This window comes from Marmota marmota, unplaced genomic scaffold (genome assembly GCF_001458135.2).
Source record: "Marmota marmota marmota unplaced genomic scaffold, marMar, whole genome shotgun sequence".
Taxonomy (NCBI): Eukaryota; Metazoa; Chordata; class Mammalia; order Rodentia; family Sciuridae; genus Marmota; species Marmota marmota.
The window spans coordinates 9,436,719-9,459,097 of record NW_026000164.1 but is presented as its reverse complement, the minus strand read 5'-3'; the positions used below and the strand labels follow the sequence as shown (position 1 = coordinate 9,459,097).

Genomic DNA, 22,379 nt, shown 5'->3' with positions numbered 1-22,379 from the left:
TTATTAGCTCCTTCTCTCATCTCAAATATTATGATTATTTACCTTTGGGTATGCTGAAGGAAATTTAAAGACTGCTATGTTTATTAGGACAGTGGAAACCTGACTTATGTTCTAGAAATTCTACCAAATTGAATCCAAAATTTGCTAGATATTAAAACGCAAAAACAAAATGTTGATGTGATTTAAACTGGTAACTTATACTTCTTGATTTTGTGTAAGAATGTTCACTTGGCCACCATCATAAATTCTGTCAGACATATCAGATTCTATTATGAGAGGTTTTAATGATTTATTTGTGCACAAAACTTATAAAAAATCATTAAGATAATCTGGGCTTGAGAGAATTGTATCTGGTTTGTAGTCATGGAGTCTCACTTGGGGTGGAGCTTAACTAATCCAGGTGGCATCTGGTAAGAGGGGTTGGTCCCTGACCACTGCTCATTGACACATTCTCTAGTGACCACACCTGGCTGAGGGAACTCACTCAGGGAAATGTTTTTAGTTGTAACTCTTGGGATTTTTCAATTTTATATATAGAAAGTTGAGAAATAGACTGTATCTGGACATCTATATCCTTTCCTTATAAGTCATTGTTTAAATTTGAATAGGGAGCAAGTCAAGAGTATTTCCAGAAATTTGGGTTGGAATTGAGCTAATTAAAAAATAATATGTGTAAGATAATGAATTAAAAATTAAACCCTTCGAAACTTCTGTTTCCCAGTTCCCTGTTTTACTCTTTAACCACATTGATCTGAGCAGGGCTCTCCTTCCTATTATACTATGCGTAGAGGATTAGAATTGTTCTTTTGGTTCTTGTGCATGAAATGAAACCATGGGGTAATTTAATAGTTGATCTGCACACATATTAGTCACACATGGGGAAATGGGAATTGGATAGTGTCAACTAATTGAATCCAGAAGGGATTTCTAAAAAAGAGAGAGGGGGCAAATAAACTAATCACCCAGCAATGTGGGAAAGGTGATTAATCATTTTTTTCATTATCAGGTGAGTTAATTAGGAGGTACGTGATACTCTGAGAGGTCTCTAGAAAGCTGGATAGGGTCGTCAAAGGAAAAAAAAAAGCTTATAAGTGAAGTTAGCCAATCCCAAAAAAACAAATGCTGAATGTTTTCTTTGATTCATATTGGGATAGGGAGCGGGAACATAGGAGGAAGATGAACTCTAGACAGCACAGAGGAGTTGGAGGGGAAGGGAGGTGGCATGGGGTTAATTATGGTGGAATGAAAAACCAATCAACCAACAACAATAACAACAACAACAACAAAAAACCAAAGCCATAGCTGGTGATTAACAGCAGATTTCCCCATATTGCCAAAGCCTGTGAAAAAGTTTATAATGTACCCTATGCAGTCATGAAAACAAATGTAAGACTGAAAGTATTTTAATAAAATTAACATCTGAGTAAAAAAACAAAAAGATTTTATCTCTTAAATAAAATGTGATCATGTTAAAAAAAAAAAAAAAAGCTTAAGTTAGTTTTAATCATCCAAAAATCCTGAGAGGTTCTTCTAGTGAGGGAGACAGGCTGTCTTTGTGTAATTTCTGCCTATGTTCTCCCACTATCACTTCTACCTCAGCTCAATCAGATTTTCTCAAATCAAGAAAAAAAAAATTCTTCATTAACCTTTGAATTATTACGAAGCAAAAATTCACCTTAACAAAGATAAATCCCAAATTTATTAGGATTGGCGTGTGGTGGTGGTGGTGGGGTGTGTGTGTGTGTGTGTGTGTGTGTGTGTAGGAAAACTTTGCACTGGGCAAGATGGTAAAATAGTTCCTTATTTAAATGCATTTACATCCGTGAGCCATGTCTGGAAAGGCTCTATATGTCAACATGGACTGACAGCAAAATGCCAACCGCAAAGTGCCTGAAGCAACACATTTAGTTCTCATAATTCTGGAAGCTGAAGTCTGGGGTCAGGTGCCACCATGGTTGGGGTATGGAAAGGACACTCTTCCTGGGTTCCCAACAGCCACCTTCTTGCTGTGTCCTCACAGGACAGACAGCAAGAGCTTCCTGTCTTTTCTTTCAAGGACATTATTCTTATTGTAGTGAGGCTCCACCCTGGTGAGTACATTTGACATTTTTACCTTCATAAAGGCCCTCGCTTCAAAAGTAGCCACCTTGGGGTTGAACTTCAACATATGAATTTTGGGGGAACTTGATACATTCCATCCCTAACAAAGGTAAAATCTTGGTTGCTGTGCAATGGACCACGTTTTTTCCCTGCGCATGGGGGACTACGGCACCCAGGGGCTTCAGGACTTCAGGTCTATGGAAGTCCACAGAGCAGCCACTAGGGACATGGAGGCTTAGGGAGCAGTCCTGTTTGATGCTGTCATCTCTTAGAATATTTGGTGCCATATCTATGAATTTGCAGGTGAACTGCCCCAGCTGGGAGCCATGAATGTGGGCCCAGCATTAGTTAGAGGGTTTCTCTGAGGTTGAAAGAGAGGTTGGAGGGTTTGGTGCTGCACTGGGACAGCCTGAAAGTCCTACATAAGGACAGGCAGAAGAACAACAGCCCCCAAGGAGAAGGACAGGAGCTGTGGGATTGACACATGGCCTGTTCCTGGTCCACGCTAGAGCAGCCCAGTAGCCTTGAAGCTATGTGAGAGCCTTCGCAAGATGGAAGCCAGCATCCTGGATCAGCTGAGCCCCCTTTATGTCAAGGGAGTCGAAGCGAATGGCAATCTGCAGAGACCATGACACGGGAGCAGTGACATCCAGAGAAGTGGTGTCTAGAACTCTAGCATTCAAAGGACAAGAGCCCTGAGCAGGAGGAACACATGCTCAGCTCTGTCCCACCCTGCCATGGGCTCCAGGCTCCTCTGCTGTGTGGCCATTTCCTTCCTCGGAAAGGAAAGTCCTACAGACAAAGAGAACATCCTCACTCTGAACTTGCTGACCTGGAGTCCTCCACTTTCCCCTGGGGATGCGGCCCAGGCTCTCTCCTGGGCTCATTCTCCATCCACTTTTCCACAGACTCAGTGGAGTCCGGAGTCACCCAGATTCCAAAATACCTAATCAAAACATGAGGACAGCAAGTGACACTGATGTGTTCCCTATCTCTGGGCACACCAGTGTGTACTAGTACCAACAGATGCTGAGCCAGGGCCCCAAGTTCTTCTTTGAAAGCATTTATAGACATCAAAAGAAAATGTCCCTGACCAGTTCTCCACTCAGCAGTTCTGTGACTATGGCTCAGAGCTGAGCTTGGCTGCCTTGGATCTTGGAGACTCAGTGCTGTATCTCTGTGCCAGCAGCATGGCCCAGCCCTGCAGAGTCACCAGCATTCTGTGCACAAACCTCCTGCCCAGAGAGGAGCACCTAAAGTATTCATCTGTGAGATCCCAGGGAGTGCATGGGGGAAAAAAACGTGATTTTAGGCCTCTGGAAAGTGTAGCATGGGGCTTTCCTGCCATTTGGGGGAGAGGATCAAGGCCAAGAGATGCTTTCCAGAGGGCAAGTTCAGTAAGTTCTCTGTAATGTCCCTTTCTTGACTGGATGCTGCATAGCTTAGGGCAGAGGAGGAATCTGTGATCGAATTGTTGGCTCTCACTTTCATAGGCAATGTATTTCATCTTGAACTCTGCTTTGTTTGACAGTATTGTGGTGTAGAGAATAAATCACGCACATCTGCTTCATGTAATTGAGGAAGAAACTGAGTGTGAGGTAAGTCCAGGAGAAGGAAAGTGATAAAAATGGTTGACATCCAAAGAGTTGCAAAGTGACTTAAAGTGGTGTCCTGTGCAACATGAGCTCTCTTCTTACTTTTTACTCTCCGGAAGTCCTCTATACATGGGAAATATAAAGCAAGCCTTGTAGCAACTGGTGTCACCTGGCAGGCAGTTCCAGTTGGGGACTTGGCCAAGTAGCTGATTGTGAGGATCCTGCAGTTGATGACACTGTCTTCCTTCTTCACTTCTGCCCCCCTTGCCCCCTCAGCACACAGTCATGTGCTTCCCAAACACAGCAGAGGTCATGTCCACTGGGGTCATTGAGGACAAGGACTGTCCAGTTTCCCCTAAATCTATTCTGCTCCCCAGGGATGGTGCTCTGCCTCTGGGCCGCCCAGGTACCTGCTGTGACCAAAAGGCTCTTCTCCACACTGTGAACACTCAGCAGGCTTTAGCATCCTGTGTCTCTGCTCCATCTTTCCATGTCTGGGAGGACCCCTTCTCCCACCCATGGGTGCTGCTCACCTGCTTCTCTTCCCTTCCCTTCCCTGTCCCCAGTACTAGGCGTAGTATTGCTGTCTTGACTTTCCTTTCCAAGGAAAAGCCACATTGTATAGCTGGCCCTGTTTATGTTTATTAAATAAAAAAGTAATGCCACTCCATCAGCACCCTGAAGGTTTATTTATTATGATTTTCCCATCAATGAATGCAATGAACTGTCTTTTAGGATTACCTTGGTTTTCTAAACAACATCTGTAATGTCCTGAGCAATTATGTTGTCACAGTCAACACTGAAGACCATCCTGTGAAGTCCCAAACTATATCTAAAAGCGAAATTTGCAAGTGTTCTTCTGCAAAAGAGAAAATCATATGATAATTCTCCCAGTCTCATGAACCTATAACAAAGGAATTCCCACTATAATACCCTTCTCTTCAGCCCTGGCCTTAGGGACTTAGTGCAGCTTGAAACATCAGACTTCTCAGAAGTTAACTCTAAAGCGACAGAGAAAGTTCAGTGTACTCAGGAAGGAAATCTATCACTCTTGACATTTAAGACACTGTGTGTGAGTGCATATGCACGAATGTGAGTTTGCCTTGTGTGTCTCTGTGGGTACACATGTGTGTTTTCTTGTGGAGATTCTTCTACCCTCACACAGTTTATCTCTGGTGGCATTTACTAAGAGGTGCCATGTCACTGGCAAGAGCTCATAGCTCTTCAGGGTAGTGATAGCAAATTCATACCCAACCAAGTCAGCCTTAAATATAGCTGATAAAGTTGTCTATTTCAAGATTATATAAGCCTAGAAATATATGTTTAATATCTAGAAACCATCTTTATAAATTACACTATTTAATTAGGTTATGATTAAATAAAAATCAATGTAAAAAGTCACCTGTCTGATTAATGAAGTGAGCCATGGAATACAGGTTTCCCACATGGATCTTCTTGAGGTGGTGTTATTCTGCTTGCCTCTTTCATTTTAGCATACTGATTGCACTGGTGTAATATTAGTTTCTTTTTAACCATAATGTGGGTTCATACAATTTATTTGCCTCCACAGGCTTTGAAATCCTCCACTTGGACTTGACGATCAACCCTAAATTGTCCAGATGAGAAAGCAGCAGAACGGGTGTGGATGAGAGGGGACACCGGGTGGGGATCTTTTCTGCTGATTTAGTCAATCATGACATGAGCTCAGAAGGTGGAGTCCATGATACTGTGGGCCAAGGGCCACGTGGGGGCACTGTGGCTCCACAGTGCTGCAGGGTCCCTGGGAGGCCATGGAAGATGGCCCAGGAGAGCAGAGCTGAAGGGGATGCTGGCTGCCTGCTCATAACAGGGAGGTAGTTGGAATTCCTGGAGTGGGTCCTGGACACACAGCTAAATACAGTCAACTGTCCAGGGGAGGAAGGGCTGCCTTGAGACTCTGCAGACACAAAGAAAGGGTTTTCTTGGCTCACGCTGGGCAGTGGAAAGTGAAGGGCTAGAGAGGCCAGGACAGGGAATTAGAGTCAGGCCAAGAGCTCACTGCAGAGATGGAACTAGCATGGAAGGAAGTAGGAAGTGGACCTGGCCCAGGAGGAAGGTGCTCAAACTGACCCACCTTCAGATCAGGGGCTGTGCAAGGCAAGAAGGGTGCTTTGGGTACAGCCTGAGTTTTGTCATTGGGTGCAGTGGGCCAGGTGGCCTGCAGGGAGGTCATGTCAGAGCATGACACATGATGCTGATGGGGAGACTAGAACTTCAGAACCTTTGAATGCTCAGCCTGGAAGGTCCCACCACTCAACTAGGAGACCCTGGGTTCCTGATGCTGCCATGGGCTCCAGGCTCCTCTGCTGGGTGGCCCTTTCTCTGCTGGGAACAGGTGAGTCCTGGGTACGGCAGGTGAGTCCTAGGTACAACTTCTGCTCTGTGTTCATTACTCCTGGAGCACATCTCACTCCAGGATGGCTCAGCGGGACCCTTGCTCCTGGGCTCTGCTCTTAGCTCCATCTCCTCCCACAGGCCCAGTGGACTCTGGAGTCAAGCAAACCCCAAAACATCTGATCAAAGCAAAAGGACAGCAAGTGACACTGAGATGCTCCCCTCTCCCTGAACACCTCTCTGTGTACTGGTACCAGCAGACCCCGGGCCAGGGGCCTCAGTTTCTCTTTCAGTATTACAATGGGGAAGAGAGCGAAAAAGGGAAGAACATCCCCAGTCGATTCTCAGCCCAGCAGTTCCCTGACTACAGCTCTGAACTCAACCTGAGCTCCTTGGCGCTGGGCGACTCGGCTCTGTTCCTCTGTGCTGGTAGCGTGGCACAGCCACCCATGAGCATCGGCCTTCAGTACAAAATCATTCCTGCCTGTGTCAGGAAGTGGCCAGGAGGGTGGAGCCTCAGCCAAGTGAGTTCAGGCCTGGGAAGCTGCCAACCTGTCCCAGACACCCAGTGTGGAGTGCATTCAGCTGCTCTAGTGCCACAGCAGTGGTGCAGGGCAGTGCCATTCACCTGGTCCCATCCCCAAGGGGAGGCAGCTTCCTGGTCTCATGCAGTCATTGGGTGATGTCAGCTCCTCAACCCAGGTGTTCCCCCACCCCTCAGTCTGCAAATCTGCCCCCTCCACTGGCTTCCATTTCCCAGGTCCCCACTAGCAAGTTGAGAAGGTCATGCAACATGCATCTTAACCTCCTGCGTGACTTGTCCAAGGAACACATGACTTCAAGGCAAAGCATATCCCAATGGGTCCTCCTCTGTGAAGAAAAGGAAACTTAAAATTTTCCGCACTGTGGTCATAGACTGGGCCAAGTCGTCTTCCTCTCTCTCATGGGGGCCTGTGAGTAGTGAGCGCTCCCAGCTGGGGATCAAGAGGAGGAACATTTACAGGGGAAGCTCCATTGTCCTGTGGGTGACACAATCAGACCTCAGGGGAAGGGAGAGGATCCTTGTTGGTCACTCATTTCCTTTATTCTTTTATTCAACAAACATTTTGGGGATTCCTACATTGTATAAGACATTGATCACCTAGGACAGAAATAGAAAAAAAAAAAAAGAAAACGAAGATAATAAAAAACTATTTTCATTCTCTGATGTAGATATAGAGAGACAAACAGCGATATCTATGTCTATACCCGTCTTTCTCCATATTTTTACATACACACACAGGAAGCAAGAGCAAGAGCACAAGCTTTGCTTATTTAAAGCAATTTACTGAGATTGTGAATTGTACAAATTTTCTTTTTTTCCTTTTCTCTCTAACGCTTCCTGTTTGTCAGATTTTTTTTAAAAAATGATGATGTGACAATAACATTTAAAGAAGATCTATCATCTTAACAGACTTTTGGGGTTAAATCATCAAGGAACTTTTAATTTTATTCTATGGGGTTCATTACTATGATTCCTTTTCCTTTTTATTGGTGTGTTACAATTATATGTTTCAGTGTCACATAGCGTACATGTACCCAGACCTCCCCTTTCCCTCTCTTCCTCCCTTCCTGTGTTCTTAACAGATGGTTTTAAGGTGACGATATTGTTTTTCAGAGGGAAACCACATTGCACAGGAGATCTCTGGGACCTGTGCACATGCATAACTTACTCTTTGACAGTGACTCCCCAATTCCTCACCCGCTGGCCTGGAAAGTGACATTCTGACTTTCACCGCCAGGGGTTTGACACTTTGGATCCCTTATCACAACAGGGTTCCAGTCTAAGCCACTCACTTGAGCATTCATTTTGGGTCTGACCTTCTGGGAAAGGGGCGTGGCCCCTCATGACAGGGAGGCTCTGGGCCCAGGCAGGGAGAGTGAGGACTCAGAGTGACATCCTGGAGGTTCCTGTTCTGCTCTCTGAAATACAGGAACCCAGCAGACCCCTCTGTCTGTCTGGCCCCTGCCATGAGTCTCAGGGTCCAGTGCTGGGTGGTGACCTTTTGTCTTCTGCAGGCAGGTGGGTGCTGGAAGGCCCATGAGATGCGCAGGTCCCAGGGCCAACCTGTGCATGGGGCTGAAGTACAGGCTTCTTTCACCTTTTCTACAGGTCCAGTGAATGCTGGGATTACTCAGACCCCCAAATACCAAATACTGAAGGTAGGACAACCTATGACCTTGAGATGTGCCCAGGATATGAACTATGGCAGCATGTACTGGTATCGACAGGATCCGGGGCTGGGGCTGAGACTGGTCCATTATTCACATAATATTGACAACATGGAAAAAGGAGAAGTCCCCAAAGGGTAGAGTGTCTCTAGGTCAAGGAAAGAGGACTTTCCCCTCACTCTGCCGTCGGCCACCTACTCCCAGACATCTGTGTACCTCTGTGCCAGCAGTGACACCACAGTGCTGCACATCTGGCTCCTCTCTGCACATAAAAACAAAAGAGGACCTGCACCCTGAGGATCAGCGACCCCCTGGGTCGACTTCTTACCCCTACGAACCTGGAGCTCTGAGGATCCTGGGCAGTGCAAACCTCAGTCTTTGCTGAGGTACGTCTCCATACTGCCTCAGTCAGGCCTCCACCTGACCCTGGGCTCAGTGGTCTCCTGTGTTGCTAGTCGTCATTAGCCCTGTGGTATCCCACTGAAATGGGATGCTGCTTCCCTGACTCTGAGTTCTCCAGTCATGGGCTTCAGTGTACGGCTACCAGGATGGAACATGGTCTGTAACTGGGTTCCACCTCGACTCCCTGTCTCTCACTGACACTGCATTGCCTTCACTTTCTAGGGTTCTCCACCAGTCCCAGCCCTCCTGTGGTCTCTGCTGCTGCCCACCTTCCCTGTATGCACACTGTCCCCCAGTGGTACTTCGGGGACTTCCTCATCCCAACTCCCTGCTTCTCTCTGCTCCAGTCACAATGCCAGTCCTCATCTATGCCTCCTTCTTCCTAGGGCAGAGACCTCCAAGGTGCCTCCTCTATCCTGGGCAGAGGTGAAGTCCTACCTGGGCTTCACAGCTCAGCTAGCCCCTCCGGAGGGATACATTCCTTATCTCCCTCCCCAGGTCAATTTCCCTGGCACATCCACATGTTGTTAGTCAGGAGAATATAGCAAAGTTGCAATTTTCTAGATCCTTGGCTGATTGTTTCTCTTCTAACTATGTTTTAACTTCCATGAGGACAGGGACAATACCAGCTGCTGTCTTATTCCCTATGTTGCTTTGTGCACAGTGAATCCCATTTAATTAAGAAGAGATAAGTGAATGAAGGACAGAAAAGATGGATTAAGAAATTATAGAAACACCCTAGGCCCCCCTTTTCCCTGGATGAGATCCAGTATTAACTGGGAAAAGTCACATCCCTTTGACACGGGGCAACTCTGTCCTGGGTCTCCCTGCATGGTTTCCTGCAGCACCAGATTCCCCCAGAGGTGTGCTCTGTACTTCAGTCTGATTGTCCACAAGAAATCTCATCAGATCTGAAAGATGCTCTCAGAATTCCCTCCTGTAAGTCTTCTTTCCTTGAAACCACTTCTGGTACCTATTAATAAGTTTCCATCAGCGCAATAGTTGCTAGAAGCACTGTGGGAAGAGGTTTATCAGAGAAATTAGGCCTAACACAAATGTGGGCAGAGCTGAGGCAGAGCAGGTCTGGAAGGGAGAAGTCAAGGGATGGTCAGTAGTCGGTGCTCTTGGAACTCTGGTGTGGCAGCAGAGGCTGGAGTGGCAGGGAAGAGGGATTGGACCACACTCAGCCACCTGGTGTGACTCGCACAGGGCAGGCTATTGAAGTGGGTGAAGCCTGCTTCTGGGGAAGCAGCTGCCTCTGTGTGGGGCATCACTGTGGCTCCACTGCCTGGCTGTGTTGGACATTGGGAGGAAAGCTAGACACAGGGTACAGAAGTAAGAGGACCTGTGGTCTGTGCACACTTGTGTAACTGTCAATCCCTAAGTTTCCCTGTCTGACCACAGTGACCTTCCACATGCAAAGGTGGCTGTTTTGTTATATTCAAAACCCTACACAAATGCCTCCTTGACCAGCTCTAACCCAGAAACATTATGGAAAGATGTTTCCAAATGAGGAAAGATTGAGTTAACACCTCTGACCCAGGAAGGATTCTCGGGGGCACCCCCTGTCTCGCCCCTGCTGTGGTCTCCATGCTCCTCCTCTGTTCCAGGTGGACCTTGGACTCCTCTGAAGTGTCTCTGATCTAGATTCCCCTTCATGACTGTGGCTGAGGTCTTTCTCCTACTCAGCAGTTGGCCTGTGTCTCTTGCTTCTTTTTCTTCATGAGCTTCCATGGTGCTGGAGTCCAGCCCAGAAGGATTAATTCCTGAAGAATGTGATGCCTTCCTCTACTCAAAGGAGAGCTTCTGACTCCAAAGCAAACAGTAGTCATTTAACTGAGAATAAGTTGGAACTATGTAGTAAAATAAGCTCCTTAATGTTAGCTGACCAAAAGTAAAACAAATCTTTATTGACCTGGTGGTCTCCACATTTCAGTTCCCAGTTACCTAGTCCAGGGTTCAGAATGTGTGAGAGTTAGTCAATCTGGGCGTGTGAGCTGGTCTGTTGTGGGTTTGTGACAGTCACTTGTTGAAAAAGCATGGGAGAACTAATTTCCACAAGTCAAGCATTTTCTAATGTAAATCATGTGTTCTGAGGTTGTGGGGATGGACAGAGGAAATGATGTCACTGTGGGGACTGCCTTGCGGTGACAAGGGACAGACCTTCTCCTCTTCTACTCTTCACAATGGCCCTGCCTTGGTGAGCCTCCATCCTTCCTGAACTGCTATGGGCACTAGACTACTCTTTTGGGTGGGCTTCTGTCTCCTAGGAACAGGTGAGTCCTCAGAACACCAAGCAGTTTCATTGTGTGTGTGTGTGTGTGTGCACGTGCACATGTGTGTATTCAAAATAGAACTCAAATTCAGTGTGTGTGTGTGTGTGTGTGTTGACTAATATTTTCCTGATTCTTGTCCCATCTTCTGTCTCCACAGACCACACCCATGCTGGAGTCTCCCAGTCCCCTAGGCACAAAGTCACAAAGAGAGGACAGAATGCAGTTCTCAGGTGTGACCCAATTTCTGGACACAAAGGCCTTTACTGGTACCGGCAGACCCCGGGGCAAGGCCCAGCGTTCCTGATGTCTTTCCTGAATGAACGTGCAGCAGACAAGTCAGGGATGCCCAGTGAGCGGTTCTCTGCTGAGAGGCCACAGGGATCCTTCTCCACTCTGGAGATCCAGCTCACAGTGCAGGGGGACTCGGCTGTGTACCTCTGTGCCAGCAGCTCAGCCACAGTGTGGCACAGGCTCCTCCTTCCTGTTCACAGACCCCTGTGCTCAGCCCTCCTCATGTTCTCAGAAGCCCTGCAGGAGGGAGTGGCCAGTCTCTTCCCCATGGAAGGGAAGGAAGGCATCTGTACCTTCAGGGGTTCTTCCAACAGGAGGAGGTCAGGAAATGACCTTGAATCACTAAGACAGACAATGTTGGGTAGAGAAAATTTTGGCTTATTGCTTTCTGGTGTTTCTCAGCTTCAGTCAAGATTCAATAATTGGCTTTGAACACCAGAGCTTAGTCTCAGGGACAGTGACAACTACGTAACTTCAGTACATTATTGATAAATTCCTATGCTGGGTGTCTAACTCAGACCTCTCTAAACCAAGGAGTGAGCCAACAGAACAAAGCCATGTTAAGCCATTGGCAACACCAGCATTAAAAAGAGAAACATGAATCCTATTAAGGATTGTCATTATCCAGAAGGCACTGTCCCCACAGGCATGCCCACCAACCCATGTCCATACAGTGCCATTCTATTTCTTTCAACAACCCTGCATTCAGTTTAATTCTCTTTTTCTTCAGTCTAACTTTCTTTCAGAATAGAACTCAAATTCAGCTTGATTTCATAAAACATAACCCCAATTGAGAAGGTGTCAAAGGAAAGTGATTCAAAGACACAGTCAGTAGTAGCATCCACCAAGGGGGACTCCTGGAGGTTTTCAAAGTGGTTATAACAATTTACACTCCCAACAGGGGCACAAGAGTTTCAGTTGTTGCTCTGGGTCTTTCTCCCTCCCTTTCTGTAGATTATTTTTCCAGTCTTTTGACTCTGTGTTACTCACCTGATTTTTCTTAGTAGTTTAGTTGTAAATATTAACAGGGTGCAGTTAAATAATTTAAATATATTGTGTAGGGATCACAAGAGTTGGCATTTATATCTCATTAAACATTTTATAATTGTTTTTTAAATTTTTTTTAGTTGTCAGTGGACCTTTATTCTATTTATTTATATGCAGTACTGAGAATTGAACCCAGTGCCTCGCACATGTTAGGCAAGTGCTGTATCACTGAGTTACAACTCCAGCCCCACATTTTAAAGTTTTAACTATGTGTTAGTATGCTAACTGTATATGTTCATGGGATTGTGTTAATTCACTTTTCATTGCTGCGATCAAAATGCATGGTACCAACAACTTAGAGGAGGAGAGCTTATTTTAGACTTGAGGTTTAGAAGTTCAGTCCATGGTCAACTGATTATGTTTCTCTGGACCTGAGTGAGTCAGAATATTATGGCAGAAGTGTGTGGTGGAGGAGCACTGCTCAGCTCATGGAAGATGGGAAGCAGAGAGTTATAGAAGAACCAGGGACAGAATATAATCCCCCAAAGCAAACTCCCACTGACTTACTTCCTCCAGGCATGCCCCACCTGCTTGTAGTTACCACCCAGTAATCCATTCAAATAATTCATCCTTCAAATAGAGCCATCCAGTGATGCAGTCTAATCATTTCACCTCTGAACATTCCTTCATTGCCTAACACAAGGGTATTTTGGAGCTATCTCACACCCAAAAGATAACTGGGCTGGTGTATATATTTATTTATGGTGTGATACTTTGAAAAGTATAAGGTCTTAAGCCATAATTTTTCCATATTTACCTGTTTCTTATATCGCTTTGTATTTTGGTTATCACTTTGTATTTTGATTAGGAAATTGTTGCCTACTTTCAAATGATCATGTTTTCTTATTTTTCATCCTAAAGTCTTTAAATTTTCAGTCCTTTAATTGAAATCTGTAATCCAGCTGCAATTAATTCTTCATTTGTGAAGAAGGGATCAGGTTATATTTTTCCGCATAGTTATCCACTGGTTAGTCCCTGGTTCAGAAATGTGGCTTATTAAAGGATAATACTTTCCTCACTGCCCTGTAATAACACTTTTGTCACAAATCAGTCATTATGCATGTGTTGGTCTGCTTCCTGGGTGTCTGTTATATTTGTCTACCTATTTAGTTCTTGCACTAATAGCACAATGTTGCATTTATTTGTACATTTATTGTCAGTGGTTCTAGATGACTGTTGCTTTTGAAATTTTTCATATATATTCTAGAATTGGCTTACTAAAGTCTTCAAGAAAAATATGCTCACTGAGAATTTTCTTTTTCTTTTAAAAATGTTTTTCCTAAGTGACTAAAGATCATCATAGAACAAAGCTAAGATATTAACAACAATACTGAGATACCTATCACCCAAATGTATAAAATATACAACATTTGGCATCTAATCAAAGATTCCAGAGCCGGGTGTGGTGACATGTTTGTAATCCCAATGACTCAGGAGGCTGAGGCAGGAGGATCGTGAGTTCAAATCCAGCTTCAGCAACTTAAAGAGTCCTTAAAAAACTTAGCAAGACCCTGTCTCTAAATAAAATATTTTAAAAGCTAGGATTTGGTTAAGTGCCCCTGGATTCAATCCCAAATATGGAAAAAAGAGATTCCAGTCACACAAAGAAGGAGCAAATATGATCTTTAATGGGGAGAAAAATCAATCAATAGAAACCAACTCAACAGTGACAAACTGGCAGAATAAATAAAAAAAACAGTATTATCACTGTAGCCTATAGGTTCAAGGCTTTGTAGTAATGGAGAAAATTTTAAAAGATCCAAATCAAGCAGTAAAAATAAATGTCAGTGATGAAAAATACCTTGGAGGAATGAACAGCAGATTAGACATCACAGAAGGAAAGAGAATGCATTAGGAGATACAACAATAAGAAATTCAAAATGAAAGACAAAAGAAAATAAGGGTATAAGTGAGCTAGGAAAAACTTGAAGTAGCCTAGTATGCAATAGGAGATCACAAATGTCCATAGTTTAATTTGAAATGTTTGAATGGATGATTTCCTATCTACCAAAACAATTCTAACACAGCACAAGTCTTGCAATATATGCAATATATGTTGAAATTTAAATCAATGACATAAAGAAAGGAAGAGGGCTAATGACTATATGCCATTCCATTGTAAGGTTTTCCTAACCTATGTGCAGTCACTGGAGGATAGACTGTTGAGACAGAGATGTACACTGCAAACTCAGGAATGACCACTAACATGGTCATTAATGGCCCAGAGTTAGAGCTAATGAGCCAGAAAACAAGAAGTAAATTATGTAAATGCTCAATTAATCCACAAGTTAATATAAAATAAAAAGACCAAAGGAGAGATGGGAAACAAATACAAGATGGCAGACAGGAATTTAACCAAATCAACAATGGCATCAAATCTAAAAAAAAAACAAAACAGTCAAACTATGTCTCCTCCCAGGAAGGTAAAGCATTCTCTGACTCCAGTGGGACTACATTAGAACTCAATTACACAAATAACTGTGTCTGGAAAAATACCAAATATTTCAAAATTAAACAACATTTAAAAAAAAGGTTCCTAGGGCAAAAATAAATCAAAAGTAGAAAGTGTGTTATACTGGATAAAAATGAAAATGTCTTGAAGATGGTAGGGTGCCACAAAAGCAGAAATAGGGGAAACTGAGGAACAGGTAATAATTTCTTATCCCTCTGAGATGAGCATTCCTCTGACATCAAAGTCAGAAGTACTAAACAAATAAACAAAAAATGTGAAATAGCTGCCGTATTCAATACAGTTTCAATTATTCATTCAAAGTGACAGTGTATTGAGTACAACAATATCTAAAAAGGATAAAATGTCATAGCCAGTGGCATGACTTTAATAATGAACTGATTTACATTCAACTAACGAATAAAAAAAAGATAGCCATATAATCACATCTATAGATGTTCAGGAAACATTCATTTAAATTCAATATCTATTCTGAAAAAAACAAAAAACTATAACAAACTCTCCATAATACAAAACTTCCTTCACTAAATAAAGGAAATTTATGTAAAATGTATGGTTAAAGAGAATATTTTTACAGGTGGACTGTAGTAAGTCACAGATGCATATGTTAGACCCTAGTTAATCACTAAAAGTACCCCAAAAGAAGGTTAAAAAAACAGTCTTTTCAACAAACCTTACTGGACAGACTGCATCTTGACATGCAGATATAATGAACCTCAGCTCTTATCTCATTCTGGAGGACAGACGCAGGCAAACTATTACTCAGGACAAAAATATGACCTGTGCTTGCTTTCACACGGCCCACAGGCAAACAGTGATTGTTTTACACTTTTAAATTGTTGAGAACATTTTAAAAGTAATATTGTGCGACCTATGAAAATTATACAAAATACCAATTTCAGTACCAATAAAGTTTTACTGGAAAAAGGCCACATTGATTCCTTTATATTGTGTGTTTGCTTTTGCGCTATAATGAAAATTGAGTAGTCAGTAGACCAAGACTCCACGGTGCACAACACATAAAATATGAGCCTCCACAGATGGTTGCTGATCCTCACCTGAAACAAAAGTTAATATCAGGTGTTCCAAAGTCCTCAGTGATGTGAGAACTCGGGTCTAAAGCTTCTGGAAGAAAGTTTCTCTAGTTTTCTTCATGATCATGTGTAGGCCAAAATTCCTAACAGAGGCAGAAAACGGGCTCTCCCTCGAGGATTATTTTATTCTTCACCAAAATCAAAATGATATTCTACAAAAGAGATCATTTAGTACATATCTGTGTATACTTAATACTTATGAGTTATTTACACACCTATATCTACATAAAATGGACAAATTATAGAGGTAATATAAAGAATTCCTACACATCAATCATAAAGAAAAATATCAACTCAATCTTAAGAAAAACAAAGTTAAAGAGATTAGAACAGAATATTCAAAAGAAAGAAGACATGTAGGGAGGCAGTTTCTTGTTCCTGGGGCTGGTTGGCTTATGTCCCAGCTGCTTACAGGCTCACTGGGCATAGAAGTCCACTGTCACCCTCCAGGAACTGCCTGGGTTTGCCCAAGTTCCTTCCACTCCCAGAGAAACTGGCATCTAATGACTGGAGGGTTCTCCCTTCTTACAACATTAATTGGTAAGATTTAGAATTTTATTCAATTTCTCAGAAGAATAAAGGAATTTGATTTATTCTCTCTCACTCCTAGATGACAGCAGGGACTATAGCAGGTTAATCTCAAATCTGTGAGTGCTCTGCTGGGTCCTGCAGTTCCTGAGGCTTCATTAAAAAGCCACAGCCTACTTAGCATCCCTACAGCTGCATCTTAAACACTGCACAGTGGCCACTAGAGGGCACTGGGGGTCCACTGACTGAGCTGCAGCCAGTGCTTCTGGGAGAGGGATGGCTCAGGGGTCTTGGCTGGGGAACTGCATTAGGGATAACACCTGAGGAGCCAGGACAGGTGAATCGTGTTCTCCACACATCCCATGAAGTGCACATGAATGACTCAGAGTACGGAACCATGAACTGCATCTTGGTAAATCAAGATTCTCTGGGAGCCCCTTTGACAGGGGATATGATTGGACTCCACGGGGGCAGCACACACCCCAATCCAGGTGGAGAGAGAGAAGCCCCTGACTCCCAGGAAAGCTGGAGAGTGTGGGCATGGACTTCCACCCCACACCCTGGCCTGCCCTGATCAGCACAGCCAGCTGCCCCTGTCCCACAGAAGCTCCACAGAATGGGGAAGGACTACATCAACTGAGCATGTCCAGGGGCTACAGGAGACCTGCTGAACCCACAGGCACACTGGCATCAGAAGAGCGACATCACTGATGTCACAGCAAATCCTCCAAACAGAGAAAAGGGAGGAGCCAAGTGCCTGCTCTCAGCCCAGGAGACCAGCACCCTGAGTGCAAAGATGCTTAGACCTGTCCTTCCTGACCCTGCCTGGGGACCCAGGCTCCTCTGCTGCATCACCCTTTGTCTCCTGGGAGCCGGTGAGTCCTGAGCACAGGGGACAGCCCCTGGAGCCACAGTCCTTTCTTGTTGCTTTAGATCAAACTCCTCCCTGTGTTAGGTGTTCACTCCTGTCTCCTTCCTCCCCAGGTTCAGTGGATGCTGAAGTCATCCTGTCCCCGAGACACCTAATCAGAGCAAAGGGAGGAAAGGGCACTCTGAAGTGCTATCCCATGTCTGGACATAATAGAGTGTCCTGGTACCAGCAGGCTCCTGGTCAGGGGCCTCAGTTCCTTGTTGAGTACTTTGAAAAGATGCAGAGAAACAAGGGAAACCTCCCTGATCGATTCTCAGCTCAGTAGTTTGATGACTATCACTCTGAGCTGAACATGAGCTCCTTGGAGCTGGGGGACTCAGCCACGTATCTGTGTGCCAGCATCTTGCACAGCCCTGCAGAGCCACTGGCTTTCTGTACCCTAACCTTCCTGTCCCAGCTGAGGGTGTTCTAGGCAGAGGAGCTGTGGGTTGCTACCCAGACTTATCAAACGCCCCCAAATGCTTCTAGCTCTTTGTTAACCTTCTGTCTGCCCTGCTGAGCTCAGTCAGAGTGCTCCTGGTCATTCAGGCCCAGACCTTGAATGTTCTTACCTCTAACCTGGCACCTTCCAATTCCTAGCAAGTGGCAGGAACCCTACTTGGTGGAGAGTGTGGGCATTCATGATGAATTTTGATGTAAGGATCAACACTTGTATCCATTTTATAGATGATCACCGTATATCACTTTATTTAGAGGAGGTTGCACGAAGCCCACAGACTCTCCCAGTATTTCACATTTACAAGTATCAATAGCAGAATGGAAACCTACATTTCCAAAATCAAAAGTTCTGCTGGAATCCATTATTGCTCCCTGGTCTTTGTCAAAATGTGTATCAGAGCAGAGTCTCTTCCATTCAAGACCAGCTGGGCAGCAGGGGGATGTCACATTATGGGATAGAGTTACATAGTTTATTGCCTTTCAACTTCGAAGACACATGCAATTAAGGGCATGTTTGTCTGTCATAGATCCAAGTCAAGTGTACCTTTCCAACAACAGAAAGTGTGTGACTTGATAATTAATTACAAATTCAATGAAAAGACGATATTCCTGGGGGATGTAGATTTCCCCAAAGAAGTTTGAGTATTATTGATAAATCAGACTATATGTTGGAAATTGAAAGAAAAGTGACCACAACACTCGGAACAACCAAGAGATCTTTATTGTAGCAGTGCAACAAAGAAAAAAGAAAGAAGGAGAGAAGTGGGAGGGGGCAGCTGGGGAAGGCTTTTATAGCCCTTCTGCTGTGCTGCCTAAATCTAACAGGGTCTCTGGGTTTGCAAGCTGCCTTGTTGGCACACAAGGGGGTTAAGTGCTCGGCCTTGAGCAGCAGGCTATGTGTTCAGCCTTGAGCAGGGGGGCGAAGTGCTCAGCCTTGAGCGGGGGCTTGGACGTTTGGGCTTGAAGCAAACAGGTGATAAAGAATCAGACAGAGGGTTTGAGCGGCCAGGTCATCCTACAGCTAACTTTGTTTGGCATGCCCTGCAGACAGCTTACTCAGCCTGTCCTGCACCTAACAGAAATGATCCTCAGAGCCAGGGAATTCCAAATGTCCTCTGTTGGTGGACCTTGGAACCAGCTGAGCTCTGACCACAGATAGGAGAGATCTTCCTAGGTTGGCCAGGTCTTACCACACCCTCTGCTGTGTATGCTGCTTTTACCTCCTCCTGATCTCTGTCTGATTTTGTGCATTTTCTCACTAGACATCTTGTAAAAAGTACCTATCAAGACTCCACTGAGATGTGGAGACACCAAAAGAGGCCTCACAGTGAGTTATGGCCTGTGTGGGAAAGAACAGCACTCAGTGCTATTGCATGGCCGCCAACATGATTCAATGAATCTTCTCCTATTTGGTGGATACAAGATCCTATGAACAAGGACAGAGCATTTCCCTGTGACAGTGGAGGCACGAGTCACGTGCCGATATCTCATCTGCAACACTAATGATCCATCTCTTGTTTTGATCGGGAGTATTGTCATAGCGATCTAGGTAGCCAGGAATCCTGGCCTCACCTGAAGCTGAGGGAGAATCCACATCTATAAAGACACACTGAGTCATGAGACTGCTTGGAAGGGATTCCTGACTTTTTGTGAGACTAGATTAAAATTTTTTTTCAAGTAGAAATGACCTTGGTCTTGCTGCTCTTAAACCTTTTGGGGTCAGATGACTCACGTAGTCATGAAGAGCATTGCACACTGACATCCAATTCTGAGAATTTGGGCAAATAAAAGAACTAGTACAAGGAATCTGAAATGACTTTGGAGCAGCAAAGTTATAGAAGGCACTACGACTGCCATTAGTATATTCTTAAATTGAAGAAATATGGGGAAAAGTTAAAACAGTACACAAATAAGAAAGTGTATAGTTCAGGGAATAAAAAATGCCTAGATAAACAAATATCCTTCCTAAAATCAGAAAAAAAAAAGAGTATCCACCCTAATAATTTAAAACAGACTACAAATTCTTTCCACTCAGAGCTGTTGAATTATATATATATATATACTCTAAATTATCATATTTCCTAATACTATATAAACATATATATGTAAATGAAAATTGACTTTTTCCATAGGCAAGAGGTGTGGAAGGTTGTTTGTACATCTCATGCATTTGTAGAAGAGCGTGTCATTACTCAGCCACTCATGGCAAAAGTTCTATTTCCCCCAAACAGGGTTAGAAAACACAGAATTCCCCTTGGCCCGAAAATGGGCACCAAGGTCTTCCTCTGTGTGGCCTGCTGTCTCCTGTGGGCAGGTGAGTGCTGGCCTTGGGGGCTTCCTTCTCGGGAATTCCAAGGCCTCAATCCAAGTCTTTCTCTTGAGGTGACATAAACTTGTGTCCTTCTCTACCACAGGACACATGGAGGCTGGAATCACCCAGAACCCAAGGCATATCATCACGGAGACAGGAGAAAAGGTGACTTTGAGATGCCACCAGACCTACAACTATGACTATATGTATTGGTATCGACAAGACCCAGGGCAAGGGCTGCAGCTGATCCATCACTCATATGGTGTTGGCAACACTGCCAAAGGAGACGTGTCTGACGGGTACAGTGTCTCCAGATCAAACAAAACCGACTTCCCCCTCACTCTGGAGTCCACCACCCGCTCCCAGACATCTGTGTACTTCTGTGCCACCAGTGACTACACAGTGCTCCAGGGCCACCTCCTGGCTGCACATAAATAGGAAGACTGTGGCTGCCTGTGCTCAGGAGCCCTGGCCACCCCAGGAAGCAGAGCCCTTGCCAGCCTTGGGACCTCACAGCCTGGGCAACAGGCCCTCAGTGCTGAGGTCCTCCCCTGCCAGTCTCAGCCTGACCTCAGACCTCCCTGCCCCCTTAGCTTGCAGCTGCTCTCTTCAGCAGCCCTCTCTTTCTACCTGCAAAAGGAAAATGCATCTTAGTGGAGGTTCCTTTTGAAGGCCTTGCTAGTCTCAAGGCCACCACCTTCTCACCCCAGGGCTTCAGTGTCTTCCTCATCCTCCTATAGGCTCTTCTACTTCAGCCCTGAGTCTCCTCCCCCATGACCTCTGCTCCTGGCTGCCTCCATCCTGGGGGGAAGCCCTAGGGGTCTGTGTCATGTGCCTTCCTGTTTCTCCATCCTCCATGCACCTGTCCCCTGGCTGTCAGCTCCTGTCACACTCTCCTCTGTGAGTTATTTCCCCCATGAGGACTTGTCCTCACAGGGTGTTCCTTTGACCCTAAACATATGTCCCTCCTCTCATTCCTGGGACCACTTTATTCCTACATGACAGTGTATTTCAGGTACACTAATCCTTAATTGTGACATGCAAAATTTAAAATTTATTAGAAAAGATGAAGGAAATAATTCTCTCATTTCCTTGAGGGAGAATTTTATTTTATTTGAGACACAAAAGAAAACTTGCTATAAAAAACAATTTTGTAATCATGGCAGTTGTAGTAAATTAAATCACACCTTTTAGGGGTCCAGAAGGGGACCTGTTCTCTTGTCTTTTCAGTCACTGGAGGCCACTAGCACGTTGTCTCATGGCCCCTTCCACCTTCAAAGCCAACAGTGGCACTTGAGCCTTCCCTTGGGCTGTGTTACTCTGGCTCTTCTTCCTTTTCCTTCCACATCTTAAGGCCCTTCTGATTACAGCAGCCTGGGGGGACATTCCAGGGTACTCTCCTTGTTATCTGTGTCCCCAATGAGCCACCCTAACTCCATTAGAAAATTTCAGTCCCCCTGGCCATGCAGTGTAATACATTCCCAGGCTCCAGGGACTAGTCACACCTATCTGCAGAGGAACATAATTTGGCCTGCCACATGTAGGCACCCGGAAATAGAAGGAACAAACAATGCTGCTGGTTAGAAAGCAGTGAGGAGCACAGTCTTACACTCTAGGTTCAAGACACCCTGCAAGAGGACAATGCCTTCAAGGGAAGCAGGCACATCAGATGCCTCCAGCCTGCCTGTAACTGTGGGTTATCTAAAGTTGTCAGGTTCTCTCAGGTGCAGGGGACTCAGAAGGCTGTCTGGGTGTCCACAGCACATGTGGACTTCTGTTCCTTCTTTGTAAGCAGATAACGTAATTGACCACCCTAAGAAACAGAGCATGCTTCAGCTTCCCATAACGCCAACCTGAGAGGAGGTGTGCTGGGGACAGGTCCTTTCAATAGGGAAGAGGCAGGTGTTCATGACATCAGTGCAGTCCCCGTAGATTCACAGTGAGTTGACCTCTTCCTCTTCCTGGGGAGCCACAGGTCAGCTTGTACCTAACAGAGGGTGATTTGGTTGTGATTGTGTGACTGGGGCCTTGTGCCATCAGTGAGAGCAAAACCAGAGTTCAGGAGAAGCTGGTTGCAATGAGATAGGGGATTCGTTTTTCAGTGCTTGGAGTTTGAGGTGCAGATGGAAGGAATGGGCAGGCTCTGAGGTGAGGGGATCTGGAGAGGAGTCATTGAGAGATGATAATGTCAAACAAGTTGCAGAGGGCCTAATGTGTAGATCTGTATCTCAGGTCTTTTAAAACTGAATCTAGTCCTGACCAGTTCATCACCCAGCTGTACAGCCTCCTCTGAAGGGAACTTTCAAGTTGGG

At 44.8% G+C, this 22,379-nt stretch overlaps 1 gene segment (V, D, J or C); it reads left to right on the top strand.

Annotated features, from left to right (window-relative positions):
• Positions 1–10,863: 10,863 nt before the first annotated feature.
• LOC107149104 lies at positions 10,864–20,676 on the top strand. The segment is given in 3 exon segments: positions 10,864–10,957; positions 19,988–20,070; positions 20,171–20,676. Coding segments are annotated over 2 exon segments (384 nt in total).
• The last annotated feature ends 1,703 nt before the right edge of the window (positions 20,677–22,379 follow it).